This window comes from Heterodontus francisci, chromosome 26, assembly GCF_036365525.1.
Source record: "Heterodontus francisci isolate sHetFra1 chromosome 26, sHetFra1.hap1, whole genome shotgun sequence".
Classification (NCBI taxonomy): domain Eukaryota; kingdom Metazoa; phylum Chordata; class Chondrichthyes; order Heterodontiformes; family Heterodontidae; genus Heterodontus; species Heterodontus francisci.
The window spans coordinates 16,259,483-16,276,882 of record NC_090396.1 but is presented as its reverse complement, the minus strand read 5'-3'; the positions used below and the strand labels follow the sequence as shown (position 1 = coordinate 16,276,882).

The window sequence follows — 17,400 nt, the reverse complement described above, 5'->3', positions numbered from 1 at the left end:
TTATGCCAGCGTGCTTTTGCAACTCTGAATGCATGCAGCAATCATAGCAAGAATTGATAGCACAAATAGAAATAAATGAGTATGATATGATAGCCATTACAGTGGTTGCAAGGTGACTGAGGCTGGGAACTGAATATTCAAGGATATTTGACATTTCGGAAGGATAGGAAGAAAAATGAGGTGGAGTAGCTCTATTAATAAAGGATAAGATCAGTACAGTAGTGAGGAATGATCTTGGCTCAGGAGCTCAAGAAGTAGAATCAGTTCGGGTGGAGATAAGAAATAGCCAAAGGAGAGACGTCACTAGTGAGAGTATTTATAGGCCGCCTAACAGTAGCTACAAAGTAGGACACGATAGAAATCAAGAAAGGGGCATGTAGGAAAGGTACTGCAATAATCGTGGGCAATTTTAATCTTCATATAGATTGGACTAATCAAATTGGCACAAGTAGCCAGGAGGATGTGTTCACAGAGTGTATTCAGGACAGTTTCTTAGCACAATGCATTCTGGAACCAACCAGGGAGCAGGCTATTTTAGATCAGGTAATATGTAATGAAACAGATTAATTAATGATCTCACAGTAAAGGATCTTCAAGGCAAGAGTGATCATAACATGATAGAATTTCACACTCAGTTTGAGGGTGAGAAGGTTGGATTCAAAACTAGTGTCTTAAACTTAAACAAAGGCAATTTCAAGGGTATGAAGAGAGAGTTGGCAAAAGTGGACTGGGAAAATAGATTAAAAGATAAGATAGTAGAGAAGCAGTGGCAGACCTTTGAGGAGATATTTCATAATTCTCTACAAAGATGTATTCCATTGGGAAAGAAAGACTCTGAGAAGGATGCACCATCTGTGGCTTACTAAGGAAGTTAAGGATGGTATCAAATTGAAAGCAAAGGGGTACAATGCTGCAAAGATTAGTGGTAGGCCAGAAGATTGGAAAAATTTTTGAAACCAGCACAGGAAATACAAAAAAGGGAGAAATTAGAGTATGAGAATCAACTAGCAAGAAATATAAAAACAGACAGTAAAAACTTCTACAAATATATAAAAAGGAAGAGAGTAGCTAAAGTAAGTGTTCATCCCTTAGAGAATGAAACTGGAGAATTAATAATGAGAAATAAGGAAATGGCAGAGACTTTGAACAAGTATTTTGTATCTGTTTACACAGTAGAAGACACAAAAAGCATCCCAAGAATAGCAGAAAATCAAGAGGCAAAAGGGAGGGAGGAACTTAAAACAATCACTTTTGCCAGAGGAAAACGTACTGGTAAAACTAATGGGACTAAATGCTGACAAGTCCCCTGGACCTGATGGCCTGCATCTTAGGGTCTTAAAAGAAGTGGCTGCAGAGATAGTGGATGCATTGGTTGTAATCTTCCAAAATTCCTTAGATTCTAGAAAGGTCACAGCAGATTGGAAAACTGCAAATGTAATACTGTAAATATTCAAGAAAGAGTGGGGGAGGGGTGACAGAAAGTAGGAAATAATAGGCCAGTTAGCCTAACATCTGTCATTGGGAAAATGCTGGAATCCATTATATCCATTATAAAGGAAGTAGTAGCAGGACATTTAGAAAATTCTAATACAATCAGGCCGAGTCAACATGGTTTTATGAAAGGGAAATTGTGTTTGACAAATTTATTAAAGTTCTTTGCGGATGCAACAAGCAGGGTGGAGAAAGGGGAACCCGTCGATGTGGTGTATTTGTATTTCTGAAAGGCATTCGATAAGGTGCCACAGAAAAGGTTACTATAAGAGATAAGAGCTCATGGTGTTGGGCTAATATATTAGCATGGATAGAGGACTGGCTAATTAACAGGAAACAGACGGTTGGGATAAATGGGGCATTTTCAGGTTGACAAACTAGTCTAGTGGAGTGCCACAGGGATCAATGCTGGGGCCTCAACTATTTATGATCAATATTAATGAGTTAGATGAAGGGACTGAGTGTATTGTAGAAAAAATTGCTGAAGATACAAAGATATATGGGAAAGCAAGTTGTGAGGAGGATACAAAGAGTCTGCAAAGGGACATAGATAGGTTGAGTGAATGGGAAAAATTTTGGCAGATGGTGTATAATGTGGGAAAATGTGAGGTTGTCCACTTTGGCAGGAGGAATAGAAAAGCAGAATGTTAGTTAAATTGAGAGAGAATGCTGTGGTACAGAGGGATCGGGGTGTCCTTGTACCTGAATCACAAAAAGTTAGCATGCAAGTACAGCGAGTAGTTAGGAACGCAAATGGAATGTTGGCATTTATTGCAAGGGAGCTGGAGTATTAAAGTAGGGAAGTTGTGCCACAACTGTACAGGGCATTGGTGAGACCGCACCTAGAGTACTATGTACTGTTTTGGTCTCCTTACTTAATGAGGGAAATACTTGCATTGGAAGCAGTTCGGAGAAGGTTCACTCAGCTGATTCCTGGGATGAAAGAGTTGTACTTTGAGGAAAGGTTGAGCAGGTTAAGTCTATGTTTATTGAACTTTAGAAGAATGAAAGGTGATCTTATTGAAACATAAGATTCTGTGGGGCCTTGACAGGGGAGGTGCTGAGAGGATGTTTCCCTCCTGGGGGAATCTAGAATTAGGGGACACAGTTTCAAAATAAGGGGTCTCCATTTTAAGATAGAGATGTGGAGGAATTTCTTCTCTCAGAGGGTCACTAATCTTTGGAATTCTCTACCTCAGTGAGCAGTGGAGGCTGGGTCATTGAATATATTCAAGGCTGAGTTAGACAGATTTTTGATCTACAAGGGAGTCAAGGGTTATGGGGGGTAGGCAGGAAAGTGGAGTTAATGCCACAATCAGATCAGCAATGATCTTATTGAATGGCGAAGCAGGCTCAAGGGGCCGAATGGCCTAGTCCTGCTCCTATTTCTTATGTTCTTATAGAAAATCACAGCTATAGTGTGCAATCATGAACCGAATTCTGTTTATAAAATGGAAAAAGGTCTGAAGCGGAGAGGTGCTGGTTCTACGTCATGTGATGGTTGTGCTGAATTGGGGGCCATTCTCTCATGTTTCTGTTTTGTTTCAGGGTGACATTGGCAGCAATGTGGAGATTCTCAGCATCTCTCACCGAGGAATAAAACTGTTGAGGTCAGTGAAACCAGTCGGAACGAACCCAGAACATTACAAGGTTCTTCAGAGTTACAGGTAAGGGATGGAGAAAGAATTTTTCACGTGTTAGTGTGTCATTGTGTCCAGCTATGTCAGTGTGTCTGGTTCTGCTTGTGACCCCAGCTGTGTTAGTATGTCTGGGTGTGTCAATGTGAACCTGCATCAGTGTGTTTTTGTCATCCGTGTGTCTGGGTGTGTCACCATATGTCAGTGCTTCAAGTGTGTGCAGCTATATCTGAATGTATCAGCAGGTGGATAACTTTACAGAACTCCTTGATTACCACTTTTAGAACCAGAGATTGTTACAGCACAGAAGGAGGCCATTCAGTCCTCTGTACCTGTGCTGACCCATTGAAAGAGTTGTTCAATTAGTCTCACTCCTCTGCTCTTTCCCTGTAGCCCAGCAAATTTTCTCTTTCAACTATTTATCCAATTCCCTTTTGAAAGTTACGACTGAATCTGCTTCCACAACCCTTTCAAGCAGAGCATTCCAGATCATAACAAGTCGCTGCATAACTTTTTTCCCTTACTTCGCCTCTGGTTCTTTTGCCAATTATGTGTCCTCTGGTTACCACTGAAAACAGTTTCTCCTTATTTACTCTGTCAAAACCCTTCATAATTTTGAACAGCTCTATCAAATCCTTCTCTGCTCCAAGGAGAACAATCCCAGCTTCGATAGTCTCTCTGCAAAACTGAAGTACCATTCTAGCAAATCTGCTCTGCACCCTCTCCAAGGCTAAGACATTCTTACTAAAGTGTGGTGTCCAGAATTGACCACAATACTCCAGTTGGGGCTTAACCAGTAGTTTATAGAATACCTTTGTTTCTTTAGTACGCTGTGCCTCTATTAATAGAGTCAAAGGTTCTGTACACATTTTTAACATCTTCCCACCGTCAGAGATTTATGTATATGCCAATTAAACAACTAACAGGAGGAGGTGACTCCACAAATATCCCCATCCTCAATGATGGGGGAGCCCAGCACTTCAGTGCAAAAGATAAGGCAGAAGCATTTGCAACAGTTTTCAGCCAGAAGTGCCGAGTTGATGATCCATCTCGGCCTCCTCCTGAGGTCTCCAGCATCACAGATGCCAGACTTCAGCCAATTCAATTCACTCTGCGTGATATCAGACTGAAGGCACTGGATACTGCAAAGGCTATGGGCCCTGGCAACATTCCGGCAATAGTAGACATGTGCTCCAGAACTAGCCGCCCCCCTAGCCAAGCTGTACAGCTACAACACTGGCATCTACCCAGCAATGTGGAAAATTGCCCAGGTATGTCCTTTACACAAAAAGCCGGACAAATCCAACCCGGCCAGTTACCGCGCCATGCTCTCAATCATCAGTAAAGTGATGGAAGGTGTCATCGACAGTGCTATCAAGCAGCACTTGCTTATTAATAACCTGCTCAGTGACGCTCAGTTTGGGTTCCGCCAGGGCCACTCAGCTCTTGACCTCATTACAGCCTTGGTTCAAACATGGACAAAATGGTAGGAATATGGGATTAGTGTAGGATTAGTATAAATGTGTGGTTGATGGTCGGCACAGACTCGGTGGGCTGAAGGGCCTGTTTCAGTGCTGTATCACTAAATCATAATCAAATTAAATCAAATCAAAAGAGCTGATCTCAAGAGGTCAGGTGAGAGTGACTGCCCTTGATATCAAGGCAGCATTTAACTGAGTATGGAATCAAGGAGCCCAAGCAAAGCTGGAGTCAATGGGAATCAGGGGGAAAACTCTTCGCTGGTTGGAGTCATACCTAGCGCAAAGGAAGATCATTCTGGTTGTTGGAGGTCAATCATCTTAGCTCCAGGACATTATTGCAAGAGTTCCTCAGGCTAGTGTCCTGGGCCCAACCATCTTCAGCTGCTTCATCAATGACCTTCCTTCAATCATAAGGTTAGAAAGTGGGGATGTTTGCTGATGATTGCACAATGTTCAGCACCATTCGCGACTCCTCAGATACTGAAGCAGTCCGTGTAGAATTGCAGCAAGACCTGGACAATATCCAGGCTTGGGCTGATATGTGGCAAGTAACATTCACGCCACACAAGTGCCAGGCAATGACCATCTCCAACAAGAGAGAATCTAACCATCTCCCCTTGACATTCAATGGCATTACCATCACTGAATCCCCCACTATCAACATCCTGGGGATTAGCATTGACCAGAAACTGAACTGGAATAGCCATATAAATACTGTGGCTGCAAGAGCGGGTCAGAGGCTAGGAATCCAGCGGTGCGTAACTCACCTCATGACTACCCAAAGCCCGTCTACAATCTACAAGGCACAAGTCAGGAGTGTGATGAAATACTCTCCATTGCCTACATGGGTGCAGCTCCAACACTCAAGAAGCTCAACACCATCCAGGACAAAGCAGCCTGCTTGATTAACACCCCATCCACAAACATTCACTCCCTTCATCACCGACGCATAGTGGCAGCAGTGCGTACCATCTACAAGATGCACTGTGGCTCCTTCGACAGCACCTTCCAAATCTGCGACCTGTACCACCTAGAAGGACCAGGGCAGCAGTTGCATGGGAACACCACCACCTGCAAGTTCCCCTCCAAGCCACACACCATCCTGACTTGGAACTATATCGCCGTTCCTTCGCTGTCGCTGGTGCAAAATCCTGGAACTCCCTTCCTAACAGCACTGTGGGCATACCTACTCCACAATGATTGCAGTGGTTCAAGTAGGCAGCTCACTATCACCTTCTCAAGGGCAATTCAGGATGGGCAACAAATGTTGGCCTTGTCAGCGATGCCCATATCCCATGAACAAATTTTTAAAAATGTGAACCCCCAGCTCTCTCTATTCCTGCCCACCCCCCCTTTAAAATTGTACTATTTAGTTTATATTGCCTCTCCACAATATTCTTACCAAAATGAATCATTTCACACTTCTCTGCATTAAATTTCATCTCCCATGTTTCTGCCCATTTTACTGATCTGTCTCTGAAGTTCTGCAAATATGTGCAGCTATATCTAAATATATCAGCAGGTGGATACCTTTACAGAACTCGTTGATTACCACTCTTAGAAACATAGACTGTTACAGCACAGAAGGAGGCCATTAAGTCCACTGTACCTGTGCCGACTCTTTAAAAGAGCTGTTCAATTAGTCTCACTCCTCTGCTCTTTCCCTATACAGCGACTTGTTATGATCTGGAATGCTCTGCTTGAAAGGGTGGTGGAAGCAGATTCAATAGTAACTTTCAAAAGGGAATTGGATAAATAGTTAAAGTCTGTTACCATTCTTCTCATTGTTTACTATATTTCTGAGTTTTGTGCTATCTGCACATTTTGAAATTATGTCCTGTATAGCGAAGTCCTTTCCTTCCTTTTGGCCTCCTTATCTCAAGAGACAATGGGTAAGCACTTTGAGGTGGTCAGTGCTCTGTGGAGCAGCGCCTGGAGCAGCTATAAAGGCCAATTCTAGAGTGACAGACTCTTCCACAGGCACTGCAGGTGAAATTGGTTGTCGGGGCTGTTACACAGTTGGCTCTCCCCTTGCGCTTCTCTCTCTTTTCCTGCCAACTGCTGAGTCTCTTCGACTCGCCTCTCTTCAGTCTCTCCTTTATAGCTGTCCGCCAGCTCTGGCGATCACTGGCAACTGACTCCCACGACTTGTGATCAATGTCACAGGACTTCATGTTGCGTTTGCAGACCTCTTTAAAGCGGAGACATGGACGGCCGGTGGGTCTGATACTAGTGACGAGCTCGCTGTACAATACATCCTTGGGGATCCTGCCATCTTCCATGCAGCTCACATGGCCAAGCCATCTCAAGCGCCGCTGGCTCAGTAGGGCATACATGCTAGGAATGTTGGCTGCCTCGAGGACTTCTGTGTTGGAGATACGGTCCTGCCACCTTTTGCCAAGGATTCTCTGGAGACAGCGAAGATGGAATGCATTGAGACGTCGCTCTTGGCTGACATATGTTGTCCAGACCTCGCTGCCATAGAGCAAGGTATTGAGGACACAGGCTTGAAACACTCGGACCCGGGGTATTGCTCTGGGGACATGGGTTCAAATCCCACCACAGCAGAAGGTGGAATTTGAATTCAATTATAAATCTGGAATTAAAAAGCTAGTCTAATGATGGCCATGAAATCATTGTCGATTGTTGTAAAAACCCATCTGGTTCACTAATGTCCTTTGGGAAGGAAATCTGCTTTCCTTACCTGGTCTGGCCTACATGTGACTGCAGACCCACAGCAATGTGGTTGACTCTTACATGCCCTCTGAAATGGCTGAGCAAGCCACTCAGTTGCACTGTGGGTGTACCTACCCCACATGGACTGCAGCGGTTCAAGAAGGCAGCTCACCACCACCTTCTCAAGGGCAATTAGGGATGGACAATAAATGCTGGCCTGGCCAGTGCCGCCCAAATCCCATGAATGAATTTTAAAAAAACTTTTGTGTTCCGTGTCAGTGCGGCATTTTCCCACACCCTCTTGGCCAGTCTGGACCTAGCAGCAGACGCCTTTCCCATGCGCTTGTTGATTTCTGCATCGAGAGACAGGTTACTGGTGATGGTTGAGCCCAGGTAGGTGAACTCTTGAACCACTTCCAGAGCGTGGTCACTGATATTGATGGATGGAGCATTTCTTGACGTCCTGCCCCATGATGTTCGTTTTCTTGAAACTGATGGTTAGGCCAAATTTGTTGCAGGCAGCCGCAAGCCTATTGATGAGTCTTCGCAGACACTCTTCTGTGTGGGATGTTAATGCAGCATCGTCAGCAAAGAGGAGTTCCCTGATGAAGACTTTCCGTACTTTGGTCTTCGCTCTAAGACAGGCAAGGTTGAACAACCTGCCATCTGATCTTGTGTGGAGGAAAATTACTTCTTCTGAAAACTTAAACGCATGAGAGAGCAGCAGAGAGTAGAAGATCCCAAACCGTGTGCGTGCGAGAACACAGCCCTGTTTCACGCCACTCAGGATGGGAAAGGAGTCTGATGAGGCACTGTTATGCTGAATTGTGCCTTTCATATTATCATGGAACGAGGTGATGATGCTTAGTAGCTTTGGTGGACATCCGATCTTTGCTAGTAGTCTGAAGGGACCACGTCTGCTGACGAGGTCAAAGGCTTTGGTGAGATCTATGAAAGCAATGTAGAGGGGCATCCATTGTTCGCGGCATTTCTCCTGCAGCTGGTGAAGGGAGAACAGCATACCAATAGTGATCTCTCTGCTCGAAAGCCGCACTGTGCCTCAGGGTAGACATGCTCAGCCAGCTTCTGGAGTCTGTTTAAAATGACCCAAGCGAAGGCTTTCCCCACTGTGCAGAGCAGAGAGATTCCACGGTAGTTGTTGCAGTCACTGCGGTCACTCTTGTTCTTATAGAGGGTGATGATATTGGCATTGCGCACGTCCTGTGGTACTGCTCCCTCATCCCAGCACAGGCAAAGCAGTTCATGGAGTGCTGAGAGTATGGCAGGCTTGGCACACTTGATTATTTCAGGGGTAATTCTGTCCTTTCCAGGAGTTTTTCCACTGGCTAGAGAATCGATGGCATTACTGAGCTCCGACTTTGTTGGCTGTTCGTCCAGCTCGTCCATGACTGGCAGAGACTGGGCTGCATTGAGGGTGGTCTCAGTGACATCATTTTCCCTGGAGTACAGTTCTAGGTAGTGCTCCATCCAGTGGTCCATTTGCTTGCTTGGGTCAGTGACCGTTTCCCCTGATTTAGACTTGAGTGGGGGAGGGGCGATCTTCTTGATGATTGGCCCTAAGCTCTCTTAATGCCGTCATACATTCCTCTGATGGTTCCAGTGTCGGAGGCCAGCTGAATACGACTGCATAGGTGTTGCCAGTAATCATTTGCACAGCGCCTGGCTGTTCTTTGCGCGGTGGTTCTGGCGGCTTTAAGTGCTAAGGATGTTAACTCGCTGGGGGCTTTCTTGTAGTTCAACAGTGCAGTGCTCTCTTTAAAGAGAGATTGAAACCAGTCTGCATTCTGCTTCTTACGTTTACCAAAGGTGGTCATTGCTGAGTCATAGATGGCATCTCTGATGTCGGCCCACTTGGTCTCAGCATCCCCTGCAGGAGTGTTTTGAAGGGCTTTTTCAAGTGTATTGAGAAACTTTTGTGACAGCTGTGGATAAGAAATTCTGGTAGTGTTGAGGCGCAGGTGGCTATTCTCCTTGGAGTGATGTGACTTCTTTGGTTTGTGTCTAACTTTGCTGCACAGCAGGGAGTGGTCGGTGTCACAGTCCGCACTGTGGAAGCGGCGTGTGATTTGAACACTGTTTATGGAGGCTTGCCTTGTGACGATGAGGTCCAGCTGGTGCCAACGACATGATCTTGGGTGTCTCCATGAAACCTGGTGACAGGGTTTAGTTTGAAAGAACGAGTTGGTGATGCAGAGGTTATGACAGGTACACAACTCCAGCAGTCTCTGTCCATTCTCATTCATCCTTCCAATTCCATAGCGCCTGAGGCAGGAGGGCCACGAGTCGTGGTCAGCCCTAACGCTGGCGTTAAAGTCCCTCAGCAGGAACAAATGTTCGGTATTAGGAATGCTGCTAATGATATTCTGGAGTTCCTCGTGGAACTGGTCTTTAACTTCAGGTGGGGAGCAAAGTGTTGGAGCATAGATGCTGAGTAGGTGTACTGGACCAGAGACGGTGAACAGTCAGATGGACAGTGTGCGTTCCGAGCCATTTGTAGGTGGTTCTTTCATGCTGAGCAAAGAGTTTCTGATGGCAAAACCTACTTCATGCTGTCTTGGTTCTTCTGAATCCCTACCCTGCCAGTAGAAGGTGTAGTCTTGCTCCCTTAGTGATCCGCTCGCAGGGAGGCGTGTCTCCTGAAGTGTTGCAATGTTTACATTGAGTCTACTGAGCTCGTTGTTAATGATGGCGGTCTTCCGAGAGTCATCGATTTGAATAAGATCTTCCGACAGGCCAGGACACATAGTTCTGACGTTCCAGCTTGCAAAATGAAGGGCTGGTATCTTCTTTCCTTTTTTTGTTGTGCTGTTTGGTGCGGTGTTACAGTCAGGCAATGACCCTAAGTTCCAAGGACCCATTGAAGCAGGTGGACTGTGGCGGGACAGAACCTTTCTAACCGGGGGCTGCCTGGTTTGAGGCGGGCGGTAGCTGTCCAATGAGATGCGACGACCTCTCCCACCGACAAAGGCAACCCGTGGCGCCCAATCTCTATGCCAATTGAGCTGGACTTAAAACCCACAACTGCTGCCTTCCGTGTTGTTTTGGTCGCTGTGAGGCGACTATGGAGTGACCTCTCCATGGCGTATGCCTGTGCGGAATGTATGGAGTTTGTGAGTTGCCCAAGCATCAAAACCCCCCTCTCGGTCTTCCTAGTGGGGTCCAAAGGAGTGCAGAGCACGACGTTTGGCACCAGTTTGGCTGCAGCAGCTGCCGGAAACATGCCAAAGGTGACACATGATCACCTTAGGGGTTCTGCTCTGGATTTTCTGTTAGGATTTACTCCCTTAGCCTTAGTCTCTCCCAAGACACCCACAAGGCAGTGGGGTTGTTAGCTCATATCCCTGAGAAGGGACTCTAACATGAAGAGTACACACGGCTCGCTCCCCGCTTCCCTCCCCCAATTCTCCAGCCGCTCCCTGCCACCCTCTCCCCCACCGCGGCTGCTCACCCCCCACCGCCGGCCGCTCGCGCCCCCCTCCCCCCCACCACCCTCCCGCTCATTCTCTGCTTCTCCACACCACCCCCCACCCCCCCAACATTCAAAGTCCAGGTCATTAATATATTTCAAAAAGAGCAGTGGTCCTAATACTGCCCCACTGGATACTTCCCTCCAGTCTGAAAAATCTGAAAAATAACTGTTCACCACTACTCTCTACTTTCTGTCTCTTATCTAATTTTGGATTCAGACTGTTGTCCCTTTAATTCTATGGGCTTTAATTTTGCTAACAAGTTTATTATGTGGTACTTTGTCAAACACCTTTAGAAAATCCAGAAATACATTAACCACACTACCCTCAGCAACCCTCTCAGTTACTTCATCAAAGAACTCAATCAAGTTAGTCAAACATGCCTTTAACAAATCTGGCTTTCATTTATTCCATGTACCAATTAATTTTGTCGCAGATTATTGTCTGTAAAATTTTTCCATCACCGATGTTAGGCTGACTGGCCTGTAATTGCCAGGTTTATCCTCTTGCCTATTTTGAATAGGGTGGAACCATTGCAGTCCTCCAGTACTCAGGCACCATTCTCATATCTAAGGAGAATTGAAAGATTGTGCAATTTCATAGTCATTACAGTACAGAAGGAGGCCATTTGGCCCACGTTGACCCACCCTGACTTCCCATCCAGACCAGGTGACTTTTCTACTTCGAACGCTGCCAACGTTTTAAGTACCTCGTTATTCAATTTCTCGACTACCTCCTTCTTGACTTGTTGGGACATTGGAGAATTTCGCCTGTAGAAGGAAACCTGCTGAGACTGAGTAATGCAGTACTCGAGCAGATAATGGATGCCTGTCTTATTTTCTCTTTGTTGCAGTTATGTGGAAATGCTGAGTGTGAAATTACAGGAAGAAACTGTGCTAGAGCTTGCTCTGAAGAATGAGCAGCTGGTCCTATATTCGGAAAAAGCCAAGCAGGCCAAGGCCCTCATCACTTTATTCCTGGAGGAGTTGCAGAAGGTACGGCATAAGATCTTAAAATCCCACAGTGATGGAAAATGAAGTAGGCATTAAAGTAAACCGACTGGTAGAGGGTAGCATTTCAAACTAGCAACGTATTGCGATTTTAGAAAAGATCCATATTCGTCACTATATAGAATTACTGGCATAGGAACAGGGCCAATGCTGTTATAAATATGGCCCCAGTGCTGGTATTTCGCATGATACAGATACTACCCCCATATTGGGTGCAGTTACTGACACATAGAGTTGCACAGAATGTACAGCACAGAAATAGGCCATTTGCCCAACTATTTCACACTGGTGTTTGTGCTCCACATGAGCCTCCTCTTACCCCTCTTCATCTGACCCTATCAGCATATCCTCCGATTACATTGTCCCTCATGTATTTATCTAGCTTTAGTATGCTATTTGCTTCAACTGCTCCCTGTGATAGCGAGTTCCACATTCTCATTACTCTCTGAGTGAAGAAGTTCATTCTGAATTCACTGTTGGATTTATTGGTGACCATCTTATATTTATGACCCCTAGTTTTGGATTCCTCCAGAAGTGGATACAGCTCTATGTCTATCCTATCAAACTCTTTCATAATCTTAAAGACCTCTATCATAAGAACATAAGAAATAGGAGCAGGAGTAGGCCATTCGGCCCCTCAAGCCTGCTCTGCCATTCAATAAGACCATGGTTGATCTGCCCCAGACCTCAAGTCCTCTTTCGTGCCAGCTCCTCATAGCCCTCAACCCCCTATATTTCAAAAATCTATCTACCTCCTCTTTAAATACTTTCAGTGATCTAGCCTCCACAACTGTCTGGAGTAGAGAATTCCAGACATTCACCGCCCTCTGAGAGAAGAAATTCCTTTGCATCTCAGTTTTAAATGAGTGTCCCCTTATTCTGTAACTATGTCCCCTAGTTCGAGATTCCCCCACTAGTGGAAACATCTTCTCAACATCAAACCTATCGAGCCCCCTCAGAATCTTGTATGTATCAATAAGATCACCCTTCATTCTTCCAAACTCTAATGAATAAAGGCCTAACCTGTTTAGTCATTCTTGATAAGTCAACCCCTTCATCCTTTCAACTAAATACAGTTATAGAGCAGGAGTGGTTAAATAAGATGGTTAAAAAAAATGGTTAAATAAAGTGAGAGGAACTGCTATTAAAATGTGATGCACAGAATATCCATAATAAAACAGGGGAACTGGAGGCAATAATACAACACGAGGAACCAGATATAGTCAGAATTACTGAGACATGGTTTCAGAAAATTCATTGCAAGTATAATATCTTTAGAAAAGACAGAGTGGGAAACAGGAGGGTGGCGTAACTGTACTTAGTGATAATATAATGGCAGTAGGAAAAATTAACACAACTATCAGTAAGAAAGAATTAAAATCCATGCAGATAAAGACAATATCAGGTCATGCCTCAGCCTTCTCTTTCCATTCCTTCCTGATAGGTATATCCTTAGTTCTAACATCATTCTAGCAAATCTTTGTTCACCTATTTCAGTGACCCTAAATCCTTTTTATAATATGGAGACCAGAACTACTCACAATATTCCAAATGAGGTCTAATCAAGTTTAACATAAATTCCCTGATTTTCAATTCTATCCCTCCAGAAGTGACACGAGCGCTTTGTTTTCTTTTTTTAATGGCCGTATTAATCTGAGTTGCTACTTTTGGTGATTTGTACATTTTCACTCCTAGCTTCTGTTGTTCCTCTACCCCATTTAGACTCTTATTTTCCAAGGAATATGAGGTCTCCTTAGCCTTCCGACCAAATGCCTGTGGAGTTACTGGTACAGAGATTGCGCAAGGTCTGTGCAGTTAGTGATAGAGGGTCTACCCAGTACCAGTGTAATTATTGGTACAGGGTCTACCCAGTACTAGTGTAATTATTGGTACAGGGTCTACCCAGTACTAGTGTAATTATTGGTACAGCATCTACCCAGTACCAGTGTAATTATTGGTACAGGGTCTACCCAGTACTAGTGTAATTATTGGTACAGGCTCCACCCAGTACCAGTGTAATTATTGGTACAGCATCTACCCAGTACCAGTGTAATTATTGGTACAGCATCTACCCAGTACCAGTGTAATTATTGGTACAGGGTCTACCCAGTACTAGTGTAATTATTGGTACAGGCTCCACCCAGTACCGGTGTAATTATTGGTACAGCATCTACCCAGTACCAGTGTAATTATTGGTACAGTATCTACCCAGTACCAGTGTAATTATTGGTACAGGGTCTACCCAGTACTGGTGTAATTATTGGTACAGGCTCCACCCAGTACCAGTGTAATTATTGGTACAGGGTCTACCAAGTACCAGTGTAATTATTGGTACAGCGTCTACCCAGTACCGGTGTAATTATTGGTACAGGGTCTACCCAGTACCGGTGTAATTATTGGTACAGGGTCTACCCAGTACCAGTGTAATTATTGGTACAGTGTCTACCCAGCACCGGTGTAATTATTGGTACAGGGTCTACCCAGTACCAGTGTAATTATTGGTACAGGGTCTACCCAGTACCAGTGTAATTATTGGTACAGGGTCTACCGAGCACCAGTGTAATTATTGGTACAGGGTCTACCCAGTACCAGTGTAATTATTGGTACAGGGTCTACCCAGTACCAGTGTAATTATTGGTACAGGGTCTACCCAGTACCAGTGTAATTATTGGTACAGCATCTACCCAGTACCAGGGTAATTATTGGTACAGGGTCTACCCAGTACCAGTGTAATTATTGGTACAGGGTCTACCCAGTACCAGTGTAATTATTGGTACAGGGTCTACCCAGTACCAGTGTAATTATTGGTACAGCATCTACCCAGTACCAGGGTAATTATTGGTACAGGGTCTACCGAGCACCAGTGTAATTATTGGTACAGGGTCTACCCAGTACCAGTGTAATTATTGGTACAGGGTCTACCCAGTACCAGTGTAATTATTGGTACAGGGTCTACCCAGTACCAGTGTAATTATTGGTACAGCATCTACCCAGTACCAGGGTAATTATTGGTACAGGGTCTACCCAGTGCCAGTGTAATTATTGGTACAGCATCTACCCAGTACCAGGGTAATTATTGGTACAGGGTCTACCCAGTTCCAATGTAATTATTGGTACAGCGTCTACCCAGTACCAGTGTAATTATTGGTACAGGGTCTACCCAGTACTAGTGTAATTATTGGTACAGGCTCCACCCAGTACCAGTGTAATTATTGGTACAGCATCTACCCAGTACCAGGGTAATTATTGGTACAGGGTCTACCCAGTACCAGTGTAATTATTGGTACAGCATCTACCCAGTACCAGGGTAATTATTGGTACAGGGTCTACCCAGTTCCAATGTAATTATTGGTACAGCGTCTACCCAGTACCAGTGTAATTATTGGTACAGGGTCTACCCAGTACCAGTGTAATTATTGGTACAGCGTCTACCCAGTGCCAGTGTAATTATTGGTACAGGGTCTACCCAGTACCAGTGTAATTATTGGTACAGCGTCTACCCAGTACCGGTGTAATTATTGGTACAGGGTCTACCCAGTGCCAGTGTAATTATTGGTACAGGGTCTACCCAGTACCAGTGTAATTATTGGTACAGCGTCTACCCAGTACCGGTGTAATTATTGGTACAGCATCTACCCAGTGCCAGTGTAATTATTGGTACAGGGTCTACCCAGTACCAGTGTAATTATTGGTACAGCGTCTACCCAGTACCGGTGTAATTATTGGTACAGGGTCTACCCAGTACCAGTGTAATTATTGGTACAGCGTCTACCCAGTACCGGTGTAATTATTGGTACAGGGTCTACCCAGTACCGGTGTAATTATTGGTACAGGGTCTACCCAGTACCGGTGTAATTATTGGTACAGGGTCTACCCAGTACCAGTGTAATTATTGGTACAGCGTCTACCCAGTACCGGTGTAATTATTGGTACAGGGTCTACCCAGTACCGGTGTAATTATTGGTACAGGGTCTACCCAGTACCGGTGTAATTATTGGTACAGGGTCTACCCAGTACCAGTGTAATTATTGGTACAGCGTCTACCCAGTACCGGTGTAATTATTGGTACAGCGTCTACCCAGTACCGGTGTAATTATTGGTACAGGGTCTACCCAGTACCAGTGTAATTATTGGTACAGTGTCTACCCAGCACCGGTGTAATTATTGGTACAGGGTCTACCCAGTACCAGTGTAATTATTGGTACAGGGTCTACCCAGTACCAGTGTAATTATTGGTACAGGGTCTACCCAGCACCAGTGTAATTATTGGTACAGGGTCTACCCAGTACCAGTGTAATTATTGGTACAGGGTCTACCCAGTACCAGTGTAATTATTGGTACAGGGTCTACCCAGTACCAGTGTAATTATTGGTACAGCATCTACCCAGTATCAGGGTAATTATTGGTACAGGGTCTACCCAGTACCAGTGTAATTATTGGTACAGCATCTACCCAGTACCAGGGTAATTATTGGTACAGGGTCTACCCAGTTCCAATGTAATTATTGGTACAGCATCTACCCAGTACCAGGGTAATTATTGGTACAGGGTCTACCCAGTACCAGTGTAATTATTGGTACAGCATCTACCCAGTACCAGGGTAATTATTGGTACAGGGTCTACCCAGTTCCAATGTAATTATTGGTACAGCGTCTACCCAGTACCAGTGTAATTATTGGTACAGCATCTACCCAGTACCAGTGTAATTATTGGTACAGGGTCTACCCAGTACCAGTGTAATTATTGGTAAAGCATCTACCCAGTACCAGTGTAATTATTGGTACAGCATCTACCCAGTACCAGGGTAATTATTGGTACAGGGTCTACCCAGTTCCAGTGTAATTATTGGTACAGCATCTACCCAGTACCAGTGTAATTATTGGTACAGCATCTACCCAGTACCAGTGTAATTATTGGTACAGGGTCTACCCAGTTCCAGTGTAATTATTGGTTCAGCATCTACCCAGTACCAGTGTAATTATTGGTACAGGGTCTACCCAGTACCAGTGTAATTATTGGTACAGCATCTACCCAGTACCAGTGTAATTATTGGTACAGGCTCCACCCAGTACCAGTGTAATTATTGGTACAGCATCTACCTAGTGCCAGTGTAATTATTGATACAATGTCTACCCAGTACCAGTGTAATTATTGGTACAGGGTCTACCCAGTGCCGGTGCAGTTACTGGTATAGAGATTTCACAGTGTCTGTAGAGTTACTGGTACAGGGATTACACAATACCAGTGTAGTTACTGGTGCAGGGTCTGCAAAGTGTCAGTGGAGCTACTGGTACAGGGTCTACCCAGTACTAGTGTAGTTACTGGTAGAGGGATTGCCCAGTGCCAGTGGAGTTACTGATACAGGGACTGCCCAGTGCAAGTGTATACCAGTACAAGGACGAGGGACTGCCGGTGGAGCTACTGATACAGGGGATACCCAGTGCCAGTGTAGTTACTGGTATAGGGTTTTCCCAGTGCCAGTGTAATTATTGGTACAGGGTCTACCCAGTACCAGTGTAATTATTGGTACAGCATCTACCCAGTGCCAGTGTAATTATTGGTACAGGGTCTACCCAGTACCAGTGTAATTATTGGTTCAGCATCTACCCAGTGCCAGT

The 17,400-nt window shown here is 44.8% G+C and overlaps 1 protein-coding gene across 1 annotated transcript in view; it reads left to right on the top strand.

Moving 5' to 3' along the window:
• Positions 1–17,400, top strand: part of myo15b (myosin XVB) — a 183,697-nt gene that overhangs the window by 101,308 nt on the left and 64,989 nt on the right. The window contains exons 24-25 of the mRNA XM_068058629.1: positions 3,040–3,158; positions 11,627–11,768. Coding sequence (XP_067914730.1) covers positions 3,040–3,158; positions 11,627–11,768 — 261 coding nt within the window. The remainder of the gene's footprint in view (positions 1–3,039; positions 3,159–11,626; positions 11,769–17,400) is intronic.